The sequence below is a fragment of the Rana temporaria genome, chromosome 4 (assembly GCF_905171775.1).
Source record: "Rana temporaria chromosome 4, aRanTem1.1, whole genome shotgun sequence".
In the NCBI taxonomy this organism is placed as follows: domain Eukaryota; kingdom Metazoa; phylum Chordata; class Amphibia; order Anura; family Ranidae; genus Rana; species Rana temporaria.
In genome coordinates, this window is record NC_053492.1 from 43,944,765 (window position 1) to 43,969,032 (window position 24,268).

General features: G+C 43.6%; 1 protein-coding gene across 1 annotated transcript in view; it reads right to left on the reverse strand.

Annotated features, from left to right (window-relative positions):
* LOC120935607 (hornerin-like) overlaps positions 1-24,268 on the reverse strand; it is a 332,059-nt gene that overhangs the window by 274,973 nt on the left and 32,818 nt on the right. Inside the window, exons 5-14 of the mRNA XM_040347655.1 lie at positions 22,329-22,370; positions 21,270-21,311; positions 20,043-20,084; positions 14,759-14,800; positions 13,073-13,114; positions 11,393-11,434; positions 9,515-9,556; positions 8,277-8,318; positions 2,777-2,818; positions 1,101-1,142 (exon numbers count right to left, since the gene is read on the reverse strand). Coding sequence (XP_040203589.1) covers positions 1,101-1,142; positions 2,777-2,818; positions 8,277-8,318; positions 9,515-9,556; positions 11,393-11,434; positions 13,073-13,114; positions 14,759-14,800; positions 20,043-20,084; positions 21,270-21,311; positions 22,329-22,370 — 420 coding nt within the window. The remainder of the gene's footprint in view (positions 1-1,100; positions 1,143-2,776; positions 2,819-8,276; positions 8,319-9,514; positions 9,557-11,392; positions 11,435-13,072; positions 13,115-14,758; positions 14,801-20,042; positions 20,085-21,269; positions 21,312-22,328; positions 22,371-24,268) is intronic.

Sequence of the window (24,268 nt, forward strand, 5' to 3'; positions counted from 1 at the left end):
TTGGAGCTTTGTATTCCCGCTCAAATTACCTATATGCCATTGTTCTATAGTAACACAGCACAGATACAAATTGGCGATTGATCTCCCCACCACATTAGAAGTAGCAAGTTACTTCTAAACTAGTACAAATAACTTAATGAGGGATCGGATTTTTAAGGCACCGCAAAAGATTTATTCATAGAGTAAAATACATCAAATTTATTCTGCAAATGTTAAAAAAGAACCCGAACGTTCCATTACATAAAACTCATCATGTAAAATAGAATATCACATGATTATCATCAGTCATCAATCCACTAGAGGTGAACCGCGGGATCCCTAATTGATGAATGTTACCCCAATGTGTTCAAATTGAAGTTGAACCGCGTTGGTTGATATTCACAGATTTGAGACTCAGCGGGTCCCCTCTAGTGGATTGATGACTTTGAAAATAATCATATGGTCTTTGATTTTACATTGTGTGTTTCATGTTATGAAACCTCTGGGTTCTTTTTTAAATCTTGCACAATAAAATTGATGTATTTTACTCTATAAATATATCTTTTAGTTGTGCCTTAAAAAAAACTTTATTGCATTAGAATTGTGACACCTTAAAAACTAAATTGCATGGCTGATACATTTAGGTTACTTCCAAACTTAAAGTGGTGAAATGGCTGTAATAAGGTTTTTTAGGCTTATTATTATTTAGAGGGGATCGGTTCCTCCATATGCCATTGCCCTTCCTATCCTGGTTTACAGGGGGAGCATGGGTCCATATGCCCCTGGAGCCTGGGGCCAGGTTGTGATTGCAACCACTGCAACTCCTGTAGCAACACCCGTGTCACCTGCCATACACAAGAAGGAAAAGTCTCCATTTTAAACACCTCCAACATTTCTAGGGGTGCCAGAGCCTCTGCATTCCAGAAGTAGACCCAGCCGCCCCCCTTCCCAGTCCTGATGTCAGTCAAGGACTAAGCTGATCAAATTCAAACATATTTTAAAAAGAAAAAATGTAAAAACAGTATTGATTCCTACTTAAAGGAAAAAATACATGAGCTACCAAAAACTAGCAGTCAATATTTTCTGAATCACTGGCTTTGAAAGGTATGCCAAACACTTACCTTGGTTGCCTGTGGGGTAACTAGAACTATTACCCTGGGAGTCTGGAAGAAAAAAAAAATGCTGTTATAAGCAACATGTGTATTTATATTATTTACCTATCTAAAAGTGTAAAAACTATGAAGGTTTTCATTCGTCCAGGTCAGTGCAGGAGTGAGTTCCTCTGGCACTTAAGGTGAAGATGTCATAGTGCACCCCAACCCCCTATCCCCACAAGTTTTTTAATTTCACAATACAAAAACAAACAAATACAAATAAGTAGTTTTAGGCTACCCACACAAGGGAGTTTGTGTGTGGCCAGGGACTGCTGCCAGCAAGAATCAGTAGATTTCTGCTGGCAGTTGTAAATGCTGTTGCACACATTGTTTACTTTACTTTTACTTAAACAGTTTGTACTTTTTTTAACTCCACAGGTTAATAAAAAAAATAATTAGGATTACCTACAAATTAGTTGCAGCAGGAGCAAATAGATCTTCGATGCAGAGTCAGCGACTGTCACTGATGCCCCCCATTCCCCCTCCCCGCAGTGCAGGAGGTAAGTTTGGTCCCTCCTCTGCCTCCACCCCATCCTGGTCCAGGTTATGATATAGCTAGTAGCAGTTAAACTGGACTTGTTTGGTAATGTTGAAGATGGTTCACCACTCACTCAAGTGGTTTTCCTAGTTCTAATGATTAGGGAACTGCTTGGATGAGTTGTAAAACATCTTCAAGTATTTCAGAACTTCTGCAATCTGTTATAACTTAAAGGTAAGATTAGCCTTCAAATATAATGATTGGAGCTCCGTATTCCCGCCTATATTACCTCTATCCCATTGTTCTATAGTAACACAGCACAGATACAAATTGGCGATTGATCTCCCCACCACATTAGAAGTAGCAAGTTACTTCTAAACTAGTACAAATAACTCATTGAGGGACCAGATTTTTAAGGCACCGCAAAAGATGTATTCATAGAGTAAAATATATCAAATTTATTAAGCGAATGTTAAAAAAGAACCTGAACGTTCCATTTTATAAAACTCACCATGTAAAATAGAATATCACATGATAATCATCAGTTATCAATCCACTAGAGGTGAGCCACGGGATCCCCAATTGATGAATGTTACCCCAATGTGTTCAAATTGAAGTTGAACCACGTTGGTTGGTATTCACAGATTTGAGACTCAGCAGGTCCCCTCTAGAGGATTGATGACTTTGATGATAATCATATGATTTTTGATTTTACATTGTGTGTTTGATGTTATGGAACCTCCGGGTTCTTTTTTAAATTTTGCACAATAAAATTTATGTATTTTACTCTATAAATATATCTTTTGGTTGTGCCATAAAAATAACTATAATGACGGATGGGATTTTAAAGCCACCACAAAAGATTTATTCATAGAGTAAAATACATGAATTTTACTTTGCAGCATTTAAAAAAGAACCCGAAGGTTCCATTGCATAAAACTCACAATGTAAAATAGACTATCACATGATTATCATCAAAGTCATCAATCCGTTAGAGGTGACCCGTGGAATCCTTAATTAATGAACGCTACCCCAATGGGTACAAATTGAAGTTTAAAGACGTTGGGTGGTATTCACAGATTTGAGGAAAAATACATGAGCTGCGAAATACTAGCAGTCAATATTTTCTGAATCACTGACTTTGAAAAGTATGCAGAACACTTACTTTGTTGGTTTGTGTCGACATCAGAACCAGAACCCTGGGAACCTGGAACACAATAAGAAAATGTTGTTATAAGCAACATGTTTATTTATATATTTTACCTACATAAAAGTGTAAAAACTATGAAGGTTTTCATTTGTTTAGTTCAGTGCAAGAATACGTTCCTCTGGCACTTAAGGTGAGGATATCATAGAGCACCCCAACCCCCTATCCCCACAAGTTTTTTAATTTCATGATACAAAAACAAACAAATACAAATAAATAGTTTTAGGCTACCTACACAAGGGAGTTTGTATTTGGCCAGGGACTGCTGCCAGCAAGAATCATTAGATTTCTGCTGGCAGCTGTAAATGTTGTTGCACACATTGTTTACTTTTACTTAAACAGTTTGTACTTTTTTTAACTCCACGGATAAATAAAAAAAACAAATTAGGATTATCTACAAATTAGTTGCAGCAGGAGCAAATAGATTTTCGATGCAGAGCCAGCGCCTGTCACTGATGCCCCCCTTCATCTCCCCACAGTGCAGTAAGGTATGTTTGGTCCCTCCTCTGCCTCCACCCCATCCTGGTCCAGGTTATGATATAGCTGGTAACCGTTCAACTGAACTTGTTTGTTAATGCTGAAGATGGTTCACCACTCACTCAAGTGGCTTTCCTAGTTCTAATGATTAGAGAAGAGGGAACTGCTTGGATGGGTTGTAAAATATCTTCAAGTATTTCATAACTTCTGCAATCTGTTATAACTTAAAGGTAAGATTGCAAGATTAGCCTTCAAGTATAATGATTGTAGCTCCGTTTTCACGCCGATATTACACCTATCCCATTGTTTTATAGAAACACAGCATAGATACAAATTGGCGGTTGATCTCCCCACCACATAGGAAGTAGCAAGTTACTTCTAAACTAGTACAAATAACTCAATGAGGGATCAGATTTTTAAGGCACTGCAAAAAATGTATTCATAGAGTAAAATACATCAAATTTATTCTGCGAATGTTAAAAAAGAACCTGAACGTTCCATTTTATAAAACTCACCATGTAAAATAGAATATCACTGTGGAGGTGGAGAAATCCCCATGTCCGAGCCTATACGTGCCACTCAGCATCCCACAAGACGTTCTCCCGCATTGATCTGGTATATGCGGGAGGCCCTGTCATGCCGAGGGTCCAGGATATTCGCATACTGCCTAGGGGGATCTCGGACCATGCGCCTTTGCTCCTGATTCTGGATCTCTCTCTGGGTTTGTTGCCTAAATTGTGGAGGTTGTCGAGATACTGGATATCAGATGCTGAGGTGGAGGGACAGTTTGAAGTTGAGCTGACAGGCTATTGGGCAGCCAATGCTGACTCTGCTGCGGCGGAGACGGTGTGGGACGCCTTCAAGGCTGCAACATGGGGTCACTACCAGACCATTATCGCCAGGGTTCGCAGAGAGCGTAGGGCGGACCTGACCAGAGCAGATAGGGAGGCATCGCTAAGGGAGGCAACGTATGTTAGGACAAGGGATCCCCAGCACTACACACAACTACAGGCCCTAACTAAAGAGGTCCTCCGCCTGCGTACTTCGCTCACGCAAAAGAAACTGCTGGCTCAATCTCACAGGATTTTTGAACAGGGGGAGAGGTCGGGGCGACTTCTAGCATGGCTCTCATAGGAACAAACGGGGGGCTTCAGCATCTCGCAGATACAGAACTCAGCTGGGGATGCGGTACACTCCCCGACTGAGATCAATCTTTGCTTTGCTGAATTTTATCAGGCTCTATACACCTCCAGGGTGGATTATGGGGAGGAAGACCTGACTCGCTACTTGGCTGATGTCGACCTCCCGGTCCTCACGTCTACGTACCGAGATCGGTTAGATTCCCCCATTACGGTAAAGGAGATCATCCTGGCTCTGAAGTCTATGCAACCTGGCAAGACACCGGGGCCTGATGGTGTCCCTGTGGAGTTCTACAAGCATTATGCTACTGAACTGGCCCCTAAGCTACAGGTGGTGTTTGCCTCATCAAGGGAATCCGGGGGACTTCCTGACACCAAGAAAGAGGCGGTCATTGTTGTGATTCCCAAGAACGGAAAGGACCCGTTGTACTGCTCCTCATACCGCCCCATCTCTCTCCTTAATGTAGATGCAAAAATACTGGCCAAGGTGCTCGCCATTAGGTTAAATACGGTCATAGCGGCTTTAATCCACCCGGACCAGACTGGGTTCATGCCGGGCAGGGGCATAGATATTAACATTAGGCGGCTTCTTACCCACGTGGACAGAGCGGACGGGGAGTCAACGGGAGTGGTGGCCTCACTCGACGCGGAGAAGGCCTTTGACTCTGTCGAGTGGGGCTACCTTTGGAAGGTCCTCCAGGGATTTGGGTTCGGCCCGGGTTTCATACAATGGGTGCGTATGCTATATGCTGGCCCGGTAGCCAGAATTCAAACCAATGGCTGCATCTCGGAGGCTTTCCCATTATCCCAGGGCACGCGGCAAGGCTGTCCGCTTTCCCCGGGCCTATTTGCACTTGCACTGGAACCGCTGGCCATTCAGCTTAGGGCCGAGGAGGGGGTGCGTGGGATCCGTGTGGGCACGCGGGAGGAGAAATTGTCTCTGTACGCGGACGACACCTTGTTGTACCTGGAGGATGCCTCGTCCTCGCTGCGGATGGCGTTAAGGATGTTTGATCAATTTGGGCGTTACTCTGGGATTCTTATAAATTGGGACAAATCGGTCCTTTTTCCACTTGGTCCTAATTTCCAGAGACATCCGGTAGCCAACCCACTCAGGTGGGTGGATGAGTTCACCTACCTGGGCGTTAAGATCACAAGCAGAGTTGAAGACTATGTGGGAAATAATATACAGCCTCTAGTGTCGCAGCTAGTGTCTAAGTGTGCAGTGTGGCGTTCCCTACCTCTGACACCTGTTGGAAGAGTTAATCTCCTGAAAATGGTTTTTCTACCAAAGTTTCTATACTTTTTCCGGAGCACGCCATCTCCTCTTCCCGGATCCTTCTTCCGGAGGCTGGAGAGTATGGCTCTCTCCTTTGTGTGGGCCGGACGGCCCCCCAGGGTGGCGAGGAAAATTTTGTACCTCCCCATGTAGGGTGGGGGACTGGCACTCCCAAACTTCAGGATTGACTATTGGGCCGCGGTGTTGGTTACTGTGAGGTGGTGGTTCTCCCAACCGAAACAGAATCCGGAGGTGACGCTGGAGGCGGCTATTCTGGGCTTATACGCAGCACTTAACAACCTGCCGTTCAGAGGCCTTAGAGCTAGCCCCTCCATGACCACGCTCATGCGTACCACGGTGAAAGTTTGGCAGGAAGCAAGAGCGATATATAGACAGCCGAATCGGGTCTGCCCACACGCTCCCCTATGGGGTAACCCTATGCTGCCCCACCTTGATAGCATCCCCGACCCAGCTATATGGGCCAAAAAGGGAATCATTAAGATTAGACACATAGTCTCAGAGGGTAAGCTACGGACATTTCAAGAGCTGCGTGGCAGTTACTCCTTGCCGGCCTCCTTCCAGTTCCGATATTGGCAGTTGCATCATGCCTTTAGGGCACAGTTTCCTGAACCCCCGCCCATGGAGTCAGACTCCATAGAACATCTTCTGATCTCGGACGTCATGGGGCATCCTCTCTCCTCTCTGTATCTCTACCTCACGGTGGGTCATGATGCCAAGATCACTAAAATATGGGATAGATGAAGGGAGGACATCCCATCTCTGGGGGAGGAGGAGTGGGAGGACTGTCTTACTGTATATATTCCCTCTCTGATTCCCGCCAGAGATAGATTCGCGCAGCTTAAGTTTCTACACAGGGCCTACTATACCCCACAGAGGCTGGCACGAGTGTATCCCCAGAAAGATCCCCATTGCCCGAGGTGCAGACAGGAGGTAGGAACCTTTTGGCATATGGTCTGGTCCTGTCCCAAACTTCAGCCCTGTTGGGCTGCCGTGGTCTCCACTCTCGGTAATATCTACGGGATTGAGATACAGCCTGACCCGAAAATTCTACTGTTGAGTTATATGGGATATGTGGAGGGAGATAGGTACTGCAAGTTGTGCTTAACGATCTCCTTATACTACGCTAGACGGGAGATTATGCTAAAATGGAAATCCGAGGACCCTCCTACTCATGAATCCTGGCGGAGATCGGTGACCTCAGTGCTCCCACTGTATAAGCTGACTTATGAAAGCAGGCAGTGTCCGGGGAAGTATGACAAGGTGTGGTCTGCCTGGTCTGACGCCTGTGCAATTTTTGACCCCCCTCCTGCCTGATGTATTATTGATATAGTTGGTGTGGTGCCCATCCTCCCCCACTCCTGACCCCCCTTTGAGCCCCCACATTTCTATCCTTTTTCTTGACTGGATCTTTATCCCCTGGAAAGCTTTCCTTGGACCCGGTCCCCTCCCTGCCCCCCCCCCCAGGATTTACATTGTGCATATTAACCTGTATACCGAGGGGGCTGATGGGGGTGGAGGGGTTGCCAGGCTGTGGTGTATCACTGGACGATTGATAGAGCTACCATCCTAGTTGATGTTTGGGCGGGTCTCCCCGCCCAACCGTGAACGTTCTGAATGTATCTTGCTGTGCTGATATGTTTTGTAACTTGCCTAAACTGTAATGCTGAATTGTCTAATAAAGAGCTTTTTTTGTAAAAAAAAATAGAATATCACATGATTATCATCAGTCATCAATCCACTAGAGGTGAGCCGCGGGATCCCTAATTGATGAATGTTACCCCAATGTGTTGAAATTGAAGTTGAACCGCGTTGGTTGATATTCACAGATTTAAGACTCAGCGGGTCTGCTCTAGCGGATTGATGAATTTGAAGATAATCATATGATCTTTGATTTTACATTGTGTGTTTCAAGTTATGGAACCTCCGGGTTCTTTTTTAAATTTTGCACAATAAAATTGATGTATTTTACTCTATAAATATATCTTTTAGTTGTGCCTTAAAAATAACTTTATTGCATTAGAATTGTGACACCTTAAAAACTAAATTGCATGGCTGATACATTTAGGTTACTTCCAAACTTAAAGTGGTGAAATGGCTGTAATAAGGTTTTTTAGGCTTATTATTATTTAGAGGGGATCGGTTCCTCCATATGCCATTGCCCTTCCTATCCTGGTTTACAGGGGGAGCATGGGTCCATATGCCCCTGGAGCCTGGGGCCAGGTTGTGATTGCAACCACTGCAACTCCTGTAGCAACACCCCTGTCACCTGCCATACACAAGAAGGAAAAGTCTCCATTTTAAACACCTCCAACATTTCTAGGGGTGCCAGAGCCTCTGCATTCCAGAAGTAGACCCAGCCGCCCCCCTTCCCAGTCCTGATGTCAGTCAAGGACTAAGCTGATCAAATTCAAACATATTTTAAAAAGAAAAAATGTAAAAACAGTATTGATTCCTACTTAAAGGAAAAAATACATGAGCTACCAAAAACAAGCAATCAATATTTTCTGAATCACTGGCTTTGAAAGGTATGTCAAACACTTACCTTGGTTGCCTGTGGGGTAACTAGAACTATTACCCTGGGAGTCTGGAAGACAATAAGAAAATGTTGTTATAAGCAACATGTGTATTTATATTATTTACCTACATAAAAGTGTAAAAACTATGAAGGTTTTCATTCGTCCAGGTCAGTGCAGGAGTGAGTTCCTCTGGCACTTAAGGTGAAGATGTCATAGTGCACCCCAACCCCCTATCCCCACAAGTTTTTTAATTTCACAATACAAAAACAAACAAATACAAATAAGTAGTTTTAGGCTACCCACACAAGGGAGTTTGTGTGTGGCCAGGGACTGCTGCCAGCAAGAATCAGTAGATTTCTGCTGGCAGTTGTAAATGCTGTTGCACACATTGTTTACTTTACTTTTACTTAAACAGTTTGTACTTTTTTTAACTCCACAGGTTAATAAAAAAAATAATTAGGATTACCTACAAATTAGTTGCAGCAGGAGCAAATAGATCTTCGATGCAGAGTCAGCGACTGTCACTGATGCCCCCCATTCCCCCTCCCCGCAGTGCAGTAGGTAAGTTTGGTCCCTCCTCTGCCTCCGCCCCATCCTGGTCCAGGTGATGATATAGCTAGTAGCAGTTAAACTGGACTTTTTTGCTAATGCTGAAGATGGTTCACCACTCACTCAAGTGGCTTTCCTAGTTCTAATGATTAGAGAAGAGGGAACTGCTTGGATGGGTTGCAAAACATCTTCAAGTATTTCAGAACTTCTACAATCTGTTATCACATAAAGGCAAGATCGCAAGATTAGCCTTCAAGTATAATGATTGTAGCTCCGTATTCCCATCTGTATTACCTCTATCCCATTGTTCTATAGTACCACAGCATAGATACAAATTGGCGATTGATCTCCCCACCACATAAGAAATAGCAAGTTTCTTTAAAAATAGTAGAATAAGCTTAATGACGGATGGGATTTTTAAGGCATCGCAAAAGATTTATTTATAGAGTAAAATACATCAATTGTATTTTGCAAAATTTAAAAAAGAACCCGAAGGTTCTATTACATAAAACTCACAATGTAAAATATACTATCACATGATTATCATGAAAGTCATCATTCTGTTAGAGGTGACCCGCGGAATCCCTAATTAATGAATGCTACCCCAATGTGTTCAAATTGAAGTTGAACCACGTTGGGTGGTATTCACAGATGTGAGACTCAGCGGGTCCCCTCTAGTGGATTGATGACTTTGAAAAGTATGCAGAACACTTACTTTCTTGGTTTGTGTTGGCATCAGAACCAGAAAGTGGGGAACCTGGAACACATTAAGAAAATGTTGTTATAAGCAACATGTGAATTTATATATTTTACCTACATAAAAGTGTAAAAACTATGAAGGTTTTAATTTGTTCAGTTCAGTGCAAGAATAAGTTCCTCTGGCACTTAAGGTGAAGATGTCATAGTGCAGCCAAACCCCCTATCCCCACAAGGTTTTTCATTTTACGATACAAAAACAAACACATACAAATAAGTCGTTTTAGGCTACCTATACAAGGGAGTTTGTGTGTGGCCAGGGACTGCTGCCAGCAAGAATCAGTAGATTTCTGCTGGCAGTTGTAAATGCTGTTGCACACATTGTTTACTTTACTTTTACTTAAACAGTTTGTACTTTTTTTAACTCCACGGGTTAATAAAAAAGTGAATTAGGATTATCTACAAATTAGTTGCAGCAGGAGCAAATTGATCTTTGATGCAGAGCCAGCGCCTGTCACTGATGCCCCCCATTCCCCCTCCCTGCAGTGCAATAGGCAAGTTTGGTCCCTCCTCTGCCTCCACCTCATCCTGGTCCAGGTTATGATATAGCTAGTAGCAGTTCAACTGGACTTGTTCGGTAATGTTAAAGACGGTTCACCACTCATTCAAGTGGCTTTCCAAGTTCTAATGATTAGGGAACTGTTTAGATGGGTTGTAAAACATCTTCAAGTATTTTTTCAGAACTTCTGCAATCTGTTATAACTTAAAGGTAAGATCGCAAGATTAGCCTTCAAGTATAATGATTGGAGCTCTGTATTCCCGCTTAAATTACCTATATCCCATTGTTCTATAGTAACACAGCACAGATACAGATTGGCGATTGATCTCCCCACCACATTAGAAGTAGCAAGTTACTTCTAAACTAGTACAAATAACTCAATGAGGGATCCGATTTTTAAGGCACCGCAAAAGATTTATTCATAGAGTAAAATACATCAAATTTATTCTGCAAATGTTAAAAAAGAACCCGAACGTTCCATTACATAAAACTCATCATGTAAAATAGAATATCACATGATTATCATCAGTCATCAATCCACTAGAGGTGAACCGCGGGATCCCTAATTGATGAATGTTACCCCAATGTGTTCAAATTGAAGTTGAACCGCGTTGGTTGATATTCACAGATTTGAGACTCAGCGGGTCCCCTCTAGTGGATTGATGACTTTGAAGATAATCATATGGTCTTTGATTTTACATTGTGTGTTTCATGTTATGAAACCTCTGGGTTCTTTTTTAAATTTTGCACAATAAAATTGATGTATTTTACTCTATAAATATATCTTTTAGTTGTGCCTTAAAAATAACTTTATTGCATTAGAATTGTGACACCTTAAAAACTAAATTGCATGGCTGATACATTTAGGTTACTTCCAAAGTGGTGAAATGGCTGTAATAAGGTTTTTTAGGCTTATTATTATTTAGAGGGGATCGGTTCCTCCATATGCCATTGCCCTTCCTATCCTGGTTTACAGGGGGAGCATGGGTCCATATGCCCCTGGAGCCTGGGGCCAGGTTGTGATTGCAACCACTGCAACTCCTGTAGCAACACCCGTGTCACCTGCCATACACAAGAAGGAAAAGTCTCCATTTTAAACACCTCCAACATTTCTAGGGGTGCCAGAGCCTCTGCATTCCAGAAGTAGACCCAGCCGCCCCCCTTCCCAGTCCTGATGTCAGTCAAGGACTAAGCTGATCAAATTCAAACATATTTTAAAAAGAAAAAATGTAAAAACAGTATTGATTCCTACTTAAAGGAAAAAATACATGAGCTACCAAAAACTAGCAGTCAATATTTTCTGAATCACTGGCTTTGAAAGGTATGTCAAACACTTACCTTGGTTGCCTGTGGGGTAACTAGAACTATTACCCTGGGAGTCTGGAAGACAATAAGAAAATGCTGTTATAAGCAACATGTGTATTTATATTATTTACCTACCTAAAAGTGTAAAAACTATGAAGGTTTTCATTCGTCCAGGTCAGTGCAGGAGTGAGTTCCTCTGGCACTTAAGGTGAAGATGTCATAGTGCACCCCAACCCCCTATCCCCACAAGTTTTTTAATTTCACAATACAAAAACAAACAAATACAAATAAGTAGTTTTAGGCTACCCACACAAGGGAGTTTGTGTGTGGCCAGGGACTGCTGCCAGCAAGAATCAGTAGATTTCTGCTGGCAGTTGTAAATGCTGTTGCACACATTGTTTACTTTACTTTTACTTAAACAGTTTGTACTTTTTTTTAACTCCACAGGTTAATAAAAAAAATAATTAGGATTACCTACAAATTAATTGCAGCAGGAGCAAATAGATCTTCGATGCAGAGTCAGCGACTGTCACTGATGCCCCCCATTCCCCCTCCCCGCAGTGCAGGAGGTAAGTTTGGTCCCTCCTCTGCCTCCACCCCATCCTGGTCCAGGTTATGATATAGCTAGTAGCAGTTAAACTGGACTTGTTTGGTAATGTTGAAGATGGTTCACCACTCACTCAAGTGGCTTTCCTAGTTCTAATGATTAGGGAACTGCTTGGATGGGTTGTAAAACATCTTCAAGTATTTCAGAACTTCTGCAATCTGTTATAACTTAAAGGTAAGATTAGCCTTCAAATATAATGATTGGAGCTCCGTATTCCCGCCTATATTACCTCTATCCCATTGTTCTATAGTAACACAGCACAGATACAAATTGGCGATTGATCTCCCCACCACATTAGAAGTAGCAAGTTACTTCTAAACTAGTACAAATAACTCATTGAGGGATCAGATTTTTAAGGCACCGCAAAAGATGTATTCATAGAGTAAAATATATCAAATGTATTAAGCGAATGTTAAAAAAGAACCTGAACATTCCATTTTATAAAACTCACCATGTAAAATAATATATCACATGATAATCATCAGTTATCAATCTACTAGAGGTGAGCCACGGGATCCCCAATTGATGAATGTTACCCCAATGTGTTCAAATTGAAGTTGAACCGCGTTGGTTGGTATTCACAGATTTGAGACTCAGCAGGTCCCCTCTAGAGGATTGATGACTTTGATGATAATCATATGATCTTTGATTTTACATTGTGTGTTTGATGTTATGGAACCTCCGGGTTCTTTTTTAAATTTTGCACAATAAAATTGATGTATTTTACTCTATAAATATATCTTTTGGTTGTGCCATAAAAATAACTATAATGATGGATGGGATTTTAAAGGCACCACAAAAGATTTATTCATAGAGTAAAATACATGAATTTTTCTTTGCAGCATTTAAAAAAGAACCCGAAGGTTCCATTACATAAAACTCACAATGTAAAATAGACTATCACATGATTATCATCAAAGTCATCAATCCATTAGAGGTGACCCGCGGAATCCTTAATTAATGAACGCTACCCCCAATGGGTACAAATTGAAGTTTAAAGACGTTGGGTGGTATTCACAGATTTGAGGAAAAATACATGAGCTGCGAAATACTAGCAGTCAATATTTTCTGAATCACTGACTTTGAAAAGTATGCAGAACACTTACTTTGTTGGTTTGTGTCGACATCAGAACCAGAATCCTGGGAACCTGGAACACATTAAGAAAATGTTGTTATAAGCAATATGTGTATTTATATATTTTACCTACATAAAAGTGTAAAAACTATGAAGGTTTTCATTTGTTCAGTTCAGTGCAAGAATAAGTTCCTCTGGCACTTAAGGTGAAGATGTCATAGTGCGGCCAAACCCATTATCCCCACAAGGTTTTTCATTTTACGATACAAAAACAAACAAATACAAATAAGTAGTTTTAGGCTTCCTATGCAAGGGAGTTTGTGTGTGGCCAGGGACTGCTGCCAGCAAGAATCAGTAGATTTCTGCTGGCAGTTGTAAATGCTGTTGCACACATTGTTTACTTTACTTTTACTTAAACAGTTTGTACTTTTTTTAACTCCACGGGTTAATAAAAAAGTGAATTAGGATTACCTACAAATTAGTTGCAGCAGGAGCAAATTGATCTTTGATGCAGAGCCAGCGACTGTCACTGATGCCCCCCATTCCCCCTCCCCGCAGTGCAGTAGGCAAGTTTCGTCCCTCCTCTGCCTCCGCCTCATCCTGGTCCAGGTTATGATATAGCTAGTAGCAGTTCAACTGGACTTGTTCGGTAATGTTAAAGACGGTTCACCACTCATTCAAGTGGCTTTCCAAGTTCTAATGATTAGGGAACTGTTTAGATGGGTTGTAAAACATCTTCAAGTATTTCAGAACTTCTGCAATCTGTTATAACTTAAAGGTAAGATCGCAAGATTAGCCTTCAAGTATAATGATTGGAGCTCCGTATTCCCGCTTAAATTACCTATATCCCATTGTTCTATAGTAACACAGCACAGATACAAATTGGCGATTGATCTCCCCACCACATTAGAAGTAGCAAGTTACTTCTAAACTAGTACTAATAACTCAATGAGGGATCGGATTTTTAAGGCACCGCAAAAGATTTATTCATAGAGTAAAATACATCAAATTTATTCTGCAAATGTTAAAAAAGAACCCGAACATTCCATTACATAAAACTCATCATGTATAATAGAATATCACATGATTATCATCAGTCATCAATCCACTAGAGGTGAGCCACGGGATCCCCAATTGATGAATGTTACCCCAATGTGTTCAAATTGAAGTTGAACCGCGTTGGTTGGTATTCACAGATTTGAGACTCAGCAGGTCCCCTCTAGAGGATTGATGACTTTGATGATAATCATATGATCTTTGATTTTACATTGTGTGTTTGATGTTATGGAACCTCCGGGTTCTTTTTTAAATTTTGCACAATAAAATTGATGTATTTTACTCTATAAATATATCTTTTGGTTGTGCCATAAAAATAACTATAATGACGGATGGGATTTTAAAGGCACCACAAAAGATTTATTCATAGAGTAAAATACATGAATTTTACTTTGCAGCATTTAAAAAAGAACCCGAAGGTTCCATTACATAAAACTCACAATGTAAAATAGACTATCACATGATTATCATCAAAGTCATCAATCCGTTAGAGGTGACCCGCGGAATCCTTAATTAATGAACGCTACCCCAATGGGTACAAATTGAAGTTTAAAGACGTTGGGTGGTATTCACAGATTTGAGGAAAAATACATGAGCTGCGAAATACTAGCAGTCAATATTTTCTGAATCACTGACTTTGAAACGTATGCAGAACACTTACTTTGTTGGTTTGTGTCGACATCAGAACCAGAACCCTGGGAACCTGGAACACATTAAGAAAATGTTGTTATAAGCAACATGTTTAATTATATATTTTACCTACATAAAAGTGTAAAAACTATGAAGGTTTTCATTTGTTTAGTTCAGTGCAAGAATACGTACCTCTGGCACTTAAGGTGAGGATATCATAGAGCACCCCAACCCCCTATCCCCACAAGTTTTTTTATTTTCATGATACAAAAACAAACAAATACAAATAAATAGTTTTAGGCTACCTACACAAGGGAGTTTGTATTTGGCCAGGGACTGCTGCCAGCAAGAATCATTAGATTTCTGCTGGCAGCTGTAAATGTTGTTGCACACATTGTTTACTTTTTTCTTAAACAGTTTGTACTTTTTTTAACTCCACGGATTAATAAAAAAACGAATTAGGATTATCTACAAATTAGTTGCAGCAGGAGCAAATAGATTTTCGATGCAGAGCCAGCGACTGTCACTGATACCCCCCTCCACCTCCCCACAGTGCAGTAAGGTATGTTTGGTCCCTCCTCTGCCTCCACCCCATCCTGGTCCAGGTTATGATATAGCTGGTAACCGTTCAACTGAACTTGTTTGTTAATGCTGAAGATGGTTCACCACTCACTCAAGTGGCTTTCCTAGTTCTAATGATTAGAGAAGAGGGAACTGCTTGGATGGGTTGTAAAATATCTTCAAGTATTTCATAACTTCTGCAATCTGTTATAACTTAAAGGTAAGATTGCAAGATTAGCCTTAAAGTATAATGATTGTAGCTCCGTTATCACGCCGATTGTTTTATAGAAACACAGCATAGATACAAATTGCCGATTGATCTCCCCACCACATAAGAAGTAGCAAGTTACTTCTAAACTAGTACAAATAACTCAATGAGGGATCGGATTTTTAAGGCACCGCAAAAGATTTATTCATAGCGTAAAATACATCAAATTTATTCTGCGAATGTTAAAAAAGAACCCGAACGTTCCATTACATAAAACTCACCAGGTAAAATAGAATATCACTGTGGAGGTGGAGAAATCCCCAAGTCCGAACCTATACGTGCCACTCAGCATCCCACAAGACGTTCTCCCGCATTGATCTGGTATATGCGGGAGGCCCTGTCATGCCAAGGGTCCAGGATATTCGCATACTGCCTAGGGGGATCTCGGACCAATGCGCCTTTGCTCCTGGTTCTGGATCTCTCTCTGGGTTTGTTGCCTAACTTGTGGAGGTTGTCGAGATACTGGATATCAGATGCTGAGGTGGAGGGACAGTTTGGAAATGAGCTGACAGGCTATTGGACAGCCAATGCTGACTCTGCTGCGGCGGAGACGGTGTGGGACGCCTTCAAGGCTGCAACACGGGGTCACTACCAGACCATTATCGCCAGGGTTCGCAGAGAGCGTAGGGCGGACCTGACCAGAGCAGAAAGGGAGGCATCGCTAAGGGAGGCAACGTATGTTAGGACAAGGGATCCCCAGCACTACACACAACTACAGGCCCTAAATAAAGAGGTCCTCTGCCTGCGTACTTCGCTCACGCAGAAGAAACTGCTGGCTCAATCTCACAGGATTTTTGAACAGGGGGAGAGGTCGGGGCGACTTCTAGCATGGCCCTCAAAAGAACAAACGGGGGGCTTCAGGATCTCGCAGATACAGAACTCAGCTGGGGATGCGGTACACTCCCCGACTGAGATCAATCTTTGCTTTGCTGAATTTTATCAGGCTCTATACACCTCCAGGGTGGATTATGGGGAGGAAGACCTGACTAGCTACTTGGCTGATGTCGACCTCCCGGTCCTCACGTCTACGTACCAAGATCGGTTAGATCCCCCCATTACGGTAAAGGAGATCATCCTGGCTCTGAAGTCTATGCAACCTGGCAAGACACCGGGGCCTGATGGTGTCCCTGTGGAGTTCTACAAGCATTATGCTACTGAACTGGCCCCTAGGCTACAGGTGGTGTTTGCCTCATCAAGGGAATCTGGGGGACTTCCTGACACCATTAAAGAGGTGGTCATTGTTGTGATTCCCAAGCCCGGAAAGGACCCGTTGTACTGCTCCTCATACCGCCCCATCTCCCTCCTTAATGTAGATGCAAAAATACTGGCCAAGGTGCTCGCCATTAGGTTAAATACGGTCATAGCGGCTTTAATCCACCCGGACCAGACTGGGTTCATGCCGGGCAGGGGCACAGATATTAACATTAGGCGGCTTCTTACCCATGTGGACAGAGCGGACGGGGAGTCAACGGGAGTGGTGGCCTCACTCGACGCGGAGAAGGCCTTTGACTCTGTCGAGTGGGGCTACCTTTGGAAGGTCCTCCAGGGATTTGGGTTCGGCCCGGGTTTCATACAATGGGTGCGTATGCTATATGCTGGCCCGGTAGCCAGAATTCGTACCAATAGCTGCATCTCGGAGGCTTTCCCATTATCCCAGGGCACGCGGCAAGGCTGTCCGCTTTCCCCGGGCCTATTTGCACTTGCACTGGAACCGCTGGCCATTCAGCTTAGGGCCGAGGAGGGGGTGCGTGGGATCCGTGTGGGCACGCGGGAGGAGAAATTGTCTCTGTATGCGGACGACACCTTGTTGTACCTGGAGGATGCCTCGTCCTTGCTGCGGATGGAGTTGAGGATGTTTGATCAATTTGGGCGTTACTCTGGGATTCGTATAAATTGGGACAAATCGGTCCTTTTTCCGCTTGGTCCTAATTTCCAGAGACCTCCGGTAGCCAACCCACTCAGGTGGGTGGATGAGTTCACCTACCTGGGCGTTAAGATCACAAGCAGAGTTGAAGACTATGTGGGAAATAATATACAGCCTCTAGTGTCGCAGCTTGTGTCTAAGTGTGCAGTGTGGCGTTCCCTACCCCTGACACCTGTTGGAAGAGTTAATCTCCTGAAAATGGTTTTTCTACCAAAGTTTCTATACTTTTTCCGGAGCACGCCCTCTCCTCTTCCCGGATCCTTCTTCCGGAGCCTGGAGAGTGTGGCTCTGTCCTTTGTGTGGGCCGGACGGCCCCCCAGGGTGGCGAGGAAAATTTTGTACCTCCCCATGTCGGGTGGGGGACTGGCACTCCCAAACTTCAGGATTTACTATTGGGCCGCGGTATTGGTTACTGTGAGGTGGTGGTTCTCCCAACCGAAACAGAATCCGGCGGTGATGCTGGAGGCGGCTATTCTGGGCTCATATGCAGCACTTAGCAACCTGCCGTTCAGAGGCCTTAGAGCTAGCCCCTCCATGACCACGCTCATGCGTACCACGGTGAAAGTTTGGCAGGAAGCAAGAGCGATATATAGACAGCCGAATCGGGTCTCCCCGCACGCTCCCCTATGGGGTAACCCTATGCTGCCCCACCTTGATAGCATCCCCGACCCAGCTATATGGGCCAAAAAGGAAATCATTAAGATTAGACACATAGTCTCAGAGGGTAAGCTACGGACATTTCAAGAGCTGCGTGGCAGTTACTCCTTGCCGGCCTTCTTCCAGTTCCGATATTGGCAGTTGCATCATGCCTTTAGGGCACAGTTTCCTCAACCCCCGACCGTGGAGTCAGACTCCAAAGAACGTCTTCTGATCTCGGACGTCATGGGGCATCCTCTCTCCTCTCTGTATCTCTACCTCACGGTGGGTCATGATGCCAAGATCACTAAAATATGGGATAGATGGAGGGAGGACATCCCATCTCTTGGGGAGGAGGAGTGGGAGGACTGTCTTACTGTATATATTTCCTCTCTGATTGCCGCCAGAGATAGATTCGCGCAGCTTAAGTTTCTACACAGGGCCTACTATACCCCACAGAGGCTGGCACGAGTGTATCCCCAGAAAGATCCCCATTGCCCGAGGTGCAGACAGAAGGTAGGAACCTTTTGGCATATGGTCTGGTCCTGTCCCAAACTTCAGCCCTATTGGGCTGCCGTGGCCTCCACTCTCGGGGATATCTACAGGATTGAGATACAGCCTGACCCGAAAATTCTACTGTTGAGTTATATGGGAGATGTGGAGGGAGATAGGTACTGCAAGTTGTGCTTAACATTCTCCTTATACGGGAGATTATGCTAAAATGGAAATCCAAGGACCCTCCTACTCATGAATCCTGGCGGAGATCGGTGACCTCAGTGCTCCCACTGTATAAGCTGACTTATGAAAGCAGGCAGTGTCCGGGGAAGTATGACAAGGTGTGGTCTGCCTGGTCTGACGCCTGTGCAATTTTTTACCCCCCTCCTGCCTCATGTATTATTGATGGAGTCGGTGTGGTGCCCTCCTCCCCCTCTCCTGACCCCCCTTTGAGCCCCCACATTTCCATCCTTTTTCTTGACTGGATCTGTATCCCCTGGAATGCTTTCCTTGGACCCGGTCACCTCCCTGCCCCCCCCCCCCCCAAGGATTTCCAATGTGCATATTAACCTGTATACCGAGGGGGCTGATGGGGGTGGAGGGGTTGCCGGGCTGTGGTGTATCACTGGACGATTGATAGAGCTACCATCCTAGTTGATGTTTGGGCGGGTCTCCCCGCCCAACCGTGAACGTTCTGAATGTATCTTGCTGTGCTGATATGTTTTGTAACTTGCTTAAACTGTAATGCTGAATTGTCTAATAAAGAGCTTTTTCTGTAAAAAAAATAGAATATCACATGATTATCATCAGTCATCAATCCACTAGAGGTGAGCCGCGGGATCCCTAATTGATGAATGTTACCCCAATGTGTTCAAATTGAAGTTGAACCGCGTTGGTTGATATTCACAGATTTGAGACTCAGCGGGTCTGCTCTAGCGGATTGATGAATTTGAAGATAATCATATGATCTTTGATTTTACATTGTGTGTTTCAAGTTATGGAACCTCCGGGTTCTTTTTAAAATTTTGCACAATAAAATTGATGTATTTTACTCTATAAATATATCTTTTGGTTGTGCCTTAAAAATAACTATAATGACGGATGGGATTTTTAAGGCACCGCAAAAGATTTATTCATAGAGTAAAATACATCAATTTTTTTTTGCAAAATTTAAAAAAGAACCCGAAGGTTCCATTACATAAAACTCACAATGTAAAATAGACTATCACATGATTATCATCAAAGTCATCAATCCGTTAGAGGTGACCCGCGGAATCCCTAATTAATGAACGCTACCCCAATGGGTTCATATTGAAGTTTAAAGATGTTGGGTGGTATTCACAGATTTGAGGAAAAAATACATGAGCTGCCAAATACTAGCAGTCAATATTTTCTGAATCAATGACTTTGAAAAGTATGCAGAACACTTACTTTCTTGTTTTGTGTTGGCATCAGAACCAGAAGCTGGGGAACCTGGAACACATTAAGAAAATGTTGTTATAAGCAACATGAGTATTTATATATTTTACCTACATAAAAGTGTAAAAACTATGAATGTTTTCATTTGTTCAGTTCAGTGCAAGAATGAGTTCCTCTGGCACTTAAGGTGAGGATATAATAGAGCACCCCAACCCCCTATCCCCACAAGTTTTTTAATTTCATGATACAAAAACAAACAAATACAAATAAATAGTTTTAGGCTACCCACACAAGGGAGTTTGTGTTTGGCCAGGGACTGCTGCCAGCAAGAATCATTACATGTTTGCTGGCAGTTGTAAATGCTGTTGCACACATTGTTTACTTTTACTTAAACAGTTTGTACTTTTTTTAAATCCACGGATTAATAAAAAAAATGAATTAGGATTGTGTACAAATTAGTTGCAGCAGGAGCAAATCAATTTTTGATGTAGAGCCAGCAGCTGTCACTGATGCGCCCCTCCCCACAGTGCAGTAGGTAAGTTTGGTCCCTCCTCTGCCTCCGCCCCATCCTGGTCCAGGTGATGATATAGCTAGTAGCAGTTCAACTGAACTTTTTTGGTAATGCTGAAGATGGTTCACCACTCACTCAAGTGGCTTTCCAAGTTCTAATGATTAGAGAAGAGGGAACTGCTTGGATGGGTTGCAAAACATCTTCAAGTATTTCAGAACTTCTACAATCTGTTATCACGTAAAGGCAAGATCGCAAGATTACCCTTCAAGTATAATGATTGTAGCTCCGTATTCCCATCTATATTACCTCTATCCCATTGTTCTATAGTACCACAGCATAGATACAAATTGGCGATTGATCTCCCCACCACATAAGAAATAGCAAGTTTCTTCCAGAACTAGTAGAATAAGCTTAATGACGGATGGGATTTTTAAGGCACCGCAAAAGATTTATTCATAGAGTAAAATACATCAATTGTATTTTGCAAAATTTAAAAAAGAACCCGAAGGTTCTATAACATGAAACTCACAATGTAAAAAAAACTATCACATGATTATCATCAAAGTCATCATTCCGTTAGAGGTGACCCGCGGACTCCCTAATTAATGAATGCTACCCCAATGTGTTTAAATTGAAGTTGAACCACGTTGGGTGGTATTCACAGATGTGAGACTCAGCGAGTCCCCTCTAGTGGATTGATGACTTTGAAAAGTATGCAGAACACTTACTTTCTTGGTTTGTGTTGGCATCAGAACCAGAAGGTGGGGATTCTGGAACACATTAAGAAAATGTTGTTATAAGCAACATGTGTATTTATATATTTTACCTACATAAAAGTGTAAAAACTATGAAGATTTACATTTGTTCAGTTAAGTGCAAGAATAAGTTCCTCTGGCACTTAAGGTGATGATATCATAGAGCACCCCGACACCCTCTCCCCACAAGTTTTTTAATTTCATGATACAAAAAAAACAAATACAAATAAGTAGTTTTAGGCTACCCACACAAGGGAGTTTGTGTTTGGCCAGGGACTGCTGCCAGCAAGAATCAGTAGATTTCTGCTGGCAGTTGTAAATGCTGTTGCACACATTGTTTACTTTACTTTTACTTAAACAGTTTGTACTTTTTTTAACTCCACGGATTAATAAAAAAAATAATTAGGATTACCTACAAATTAGTTGCAGCAGGAGCAAATAGATCTTCGATGCAAAGCCAGCGCCTGTCACTGATGCCCCCCTCCACCTCCCCACAATGCAGTAGGTATGTTTAATCCCTCCTCTGCCTCTGCCCCATCCTGGTCTAGGTTATGATATAGTTGGTAACAGTTCAACTGAACTTGTTTGGTAATGCTGAATATGGTTCACAACTCACTCAAGTTTCTTTACTAGTTCTAATGATTAGAGAAGAGGGAACTGCTTGGATGGGTTGCAAAACATCTTCAAGTATTTCAGAACTTCTACAATCTGTTATAACGTAAAGGCAAGATCGCAAGATTAGCCTTCAAGTATAATGATTGTAGCTCATTATACTTGAAGTTTCCATTTTAAACACCTCCAACATTTCTAAGGGTGCCAGAGGCTCTGCATTCCAGAGAGACCCAGTCGCTCCCCCTTCCCAGTCCTGTTGTCAGTCAAGGCCTAAGCTGATCAAATTCATACATATTTTAAAAAGAAAAAATGTAAAAACAGTATTGATTCCTACTTAAAGGAAAAAATACATGAGCTGCCAAAAACTAGCAGTCAATATTTTCTGAATCACTGGCTTTGAATAGTATGCCAAACACTTACCTTGGTTGATTGTGGGGTAACCAGAACCATTACCCTGGGAGTCTGGAAGACATTAAGAAAATGCTGTTATAAGCAGCATGTGTATTTATATTATTTACCTACCTAAAAGTGTAAAAACTATGAAGGTTTTCATTCGTCCAGGTCAGTGCAAGAGTGAGTTCCTCTGGCACTTAAGGTGAAGATGTCATAGTGCACCCCAAGTTTCTAATTTCTAATGATTAGGAAACTGCTTGGATGGGTTGTAAAACATCTTCAAGTATTTCAGAACTTCTGCAATCTGTTATAACTTAAAGGTAAGATCTCAAGATTAGCCTTCAAGTATAATGATTGGAGCTCCGTATTCCCACTTAAATTACCTACAGTAGGTGAACCCGATTTTGTGTCAATCTCGCTCTCTTTCTCGGCGAGATTGAGCACCTACGAGCCCCATCGCGGGAGCCAGCGCCGAGCTGGCTTGCCGCGATGGAGACAGAGCCGTCATAGAAGCGACGGGAGATCCGACTTGGATTCCCGCCAATTCTACACGCGTGCGGCGTTTGTTATGAATCCTGAGGGGGAAGTCCCCGCCGGATTTTAAATAAAAATCCGGCATGGGTCCCCCCCTCAGGAGCATACCGGGCCCTTAGGTCTGTTATGGGTTGTAAGGAGAGCCCCCCTACGCCGAAAAAAACGGCGTAGGGGGTCCCCCTACAATCCATACCAGACCCGTATCCAAAGCACGCTCCCCGGCCAGCCAGGAAGGGAGTGGGGGCGAGCGCCCCCCCCCCCTCCTGAGCCGTACCAGGCTGCATGCCCTCAACATGGGGGGTTGGGTGCTCTGGGGCAGGGGGGCGCACTGCGGCCCCCCACCTCAGAGCACCCTGTCCCCATGTTGATGAGGACAGGGCCCCTTCCCGACAACCCTGGCCGTTGGTTGTCGGGGTATGCGGGCGGGAGGCTTATCGGAATCTGGGAGCCCCCTTTAATAAGGGGGCCCCCAGATACCGGCCCCCCACCCTAAGTGAATGAGTATGGGGTACATCGTACCCCTACCCATTCACCTGCAAGAAAAGTGGTAAAAACACAAATAAACCACACAGTGTATTAAAATATTTTATTTTTCTGCTCCGGAGGCCGCCCCCTGTCTTCTTTATTAGCTCTTTTACCAGGGGGGGCTTCTTCTTTGACGTCTTCGGGTGGGTGGGGGCCGCCGTCTGGTTCTCTTCCACCGCCGGGGGGGGGTGGCTTTTAAAAAAGCCCCCACCCCCCCGGCGGGTTTCCTCCGGCGTCTTCGGCGGGGCTCTTCTTCTTCCGCTATCCCGACGGGTCTTCTCCGCTATCCGGGGGGTCTCGCCGCTCTCCGCTGTTGACTCGTCGCACCCCGGTTCTTCGTCTCGCAGTCCGGTCCCTTCTTCCGTGCTGTACGTCTTCTTCCGCGCTGTGACGTCATGTTCTTCACTTCTCTTCTTCTCCCGATGTTGACTCGCCGGTCCTCCTCGCTGAAATGACGGATGCGCGCCTTGCATCGGACCTATATAGGCCTCACAGTCCCATCATGCTCTGTACCTACCCATGTGATACCTACCACGTGGTAGGTATCACATGGGTAGGTACAGAGCATGATGGGACTGGGAGGCCTATATAGGTCCGATGCAAGGCGCGCATCCGTCATTTCAGCGAGGAGGACCGGCGAGTCAACATCGGGAGAAGAAGAGAAGTGAAGAACATGACGTCACAGCGGAAGAAGACGTACAGCACGGAAGAAGGGACCGGACTGCGAGACGAAGAACCGGGGTGCGACGAGTCAACAGCGGCGAGACCCCCCGGATAGCGGAGAAGACCCGTCGGGATAGCGGAAGAAGAAGAGCCCCGCCGAAGACGCCGGAGGAAACCCGCCGGGGGGGTGGGGGCTTTTTTAAAAGCCACCCCCCCGGCGGTGGAAGAGAACCAGACGGCGGCCC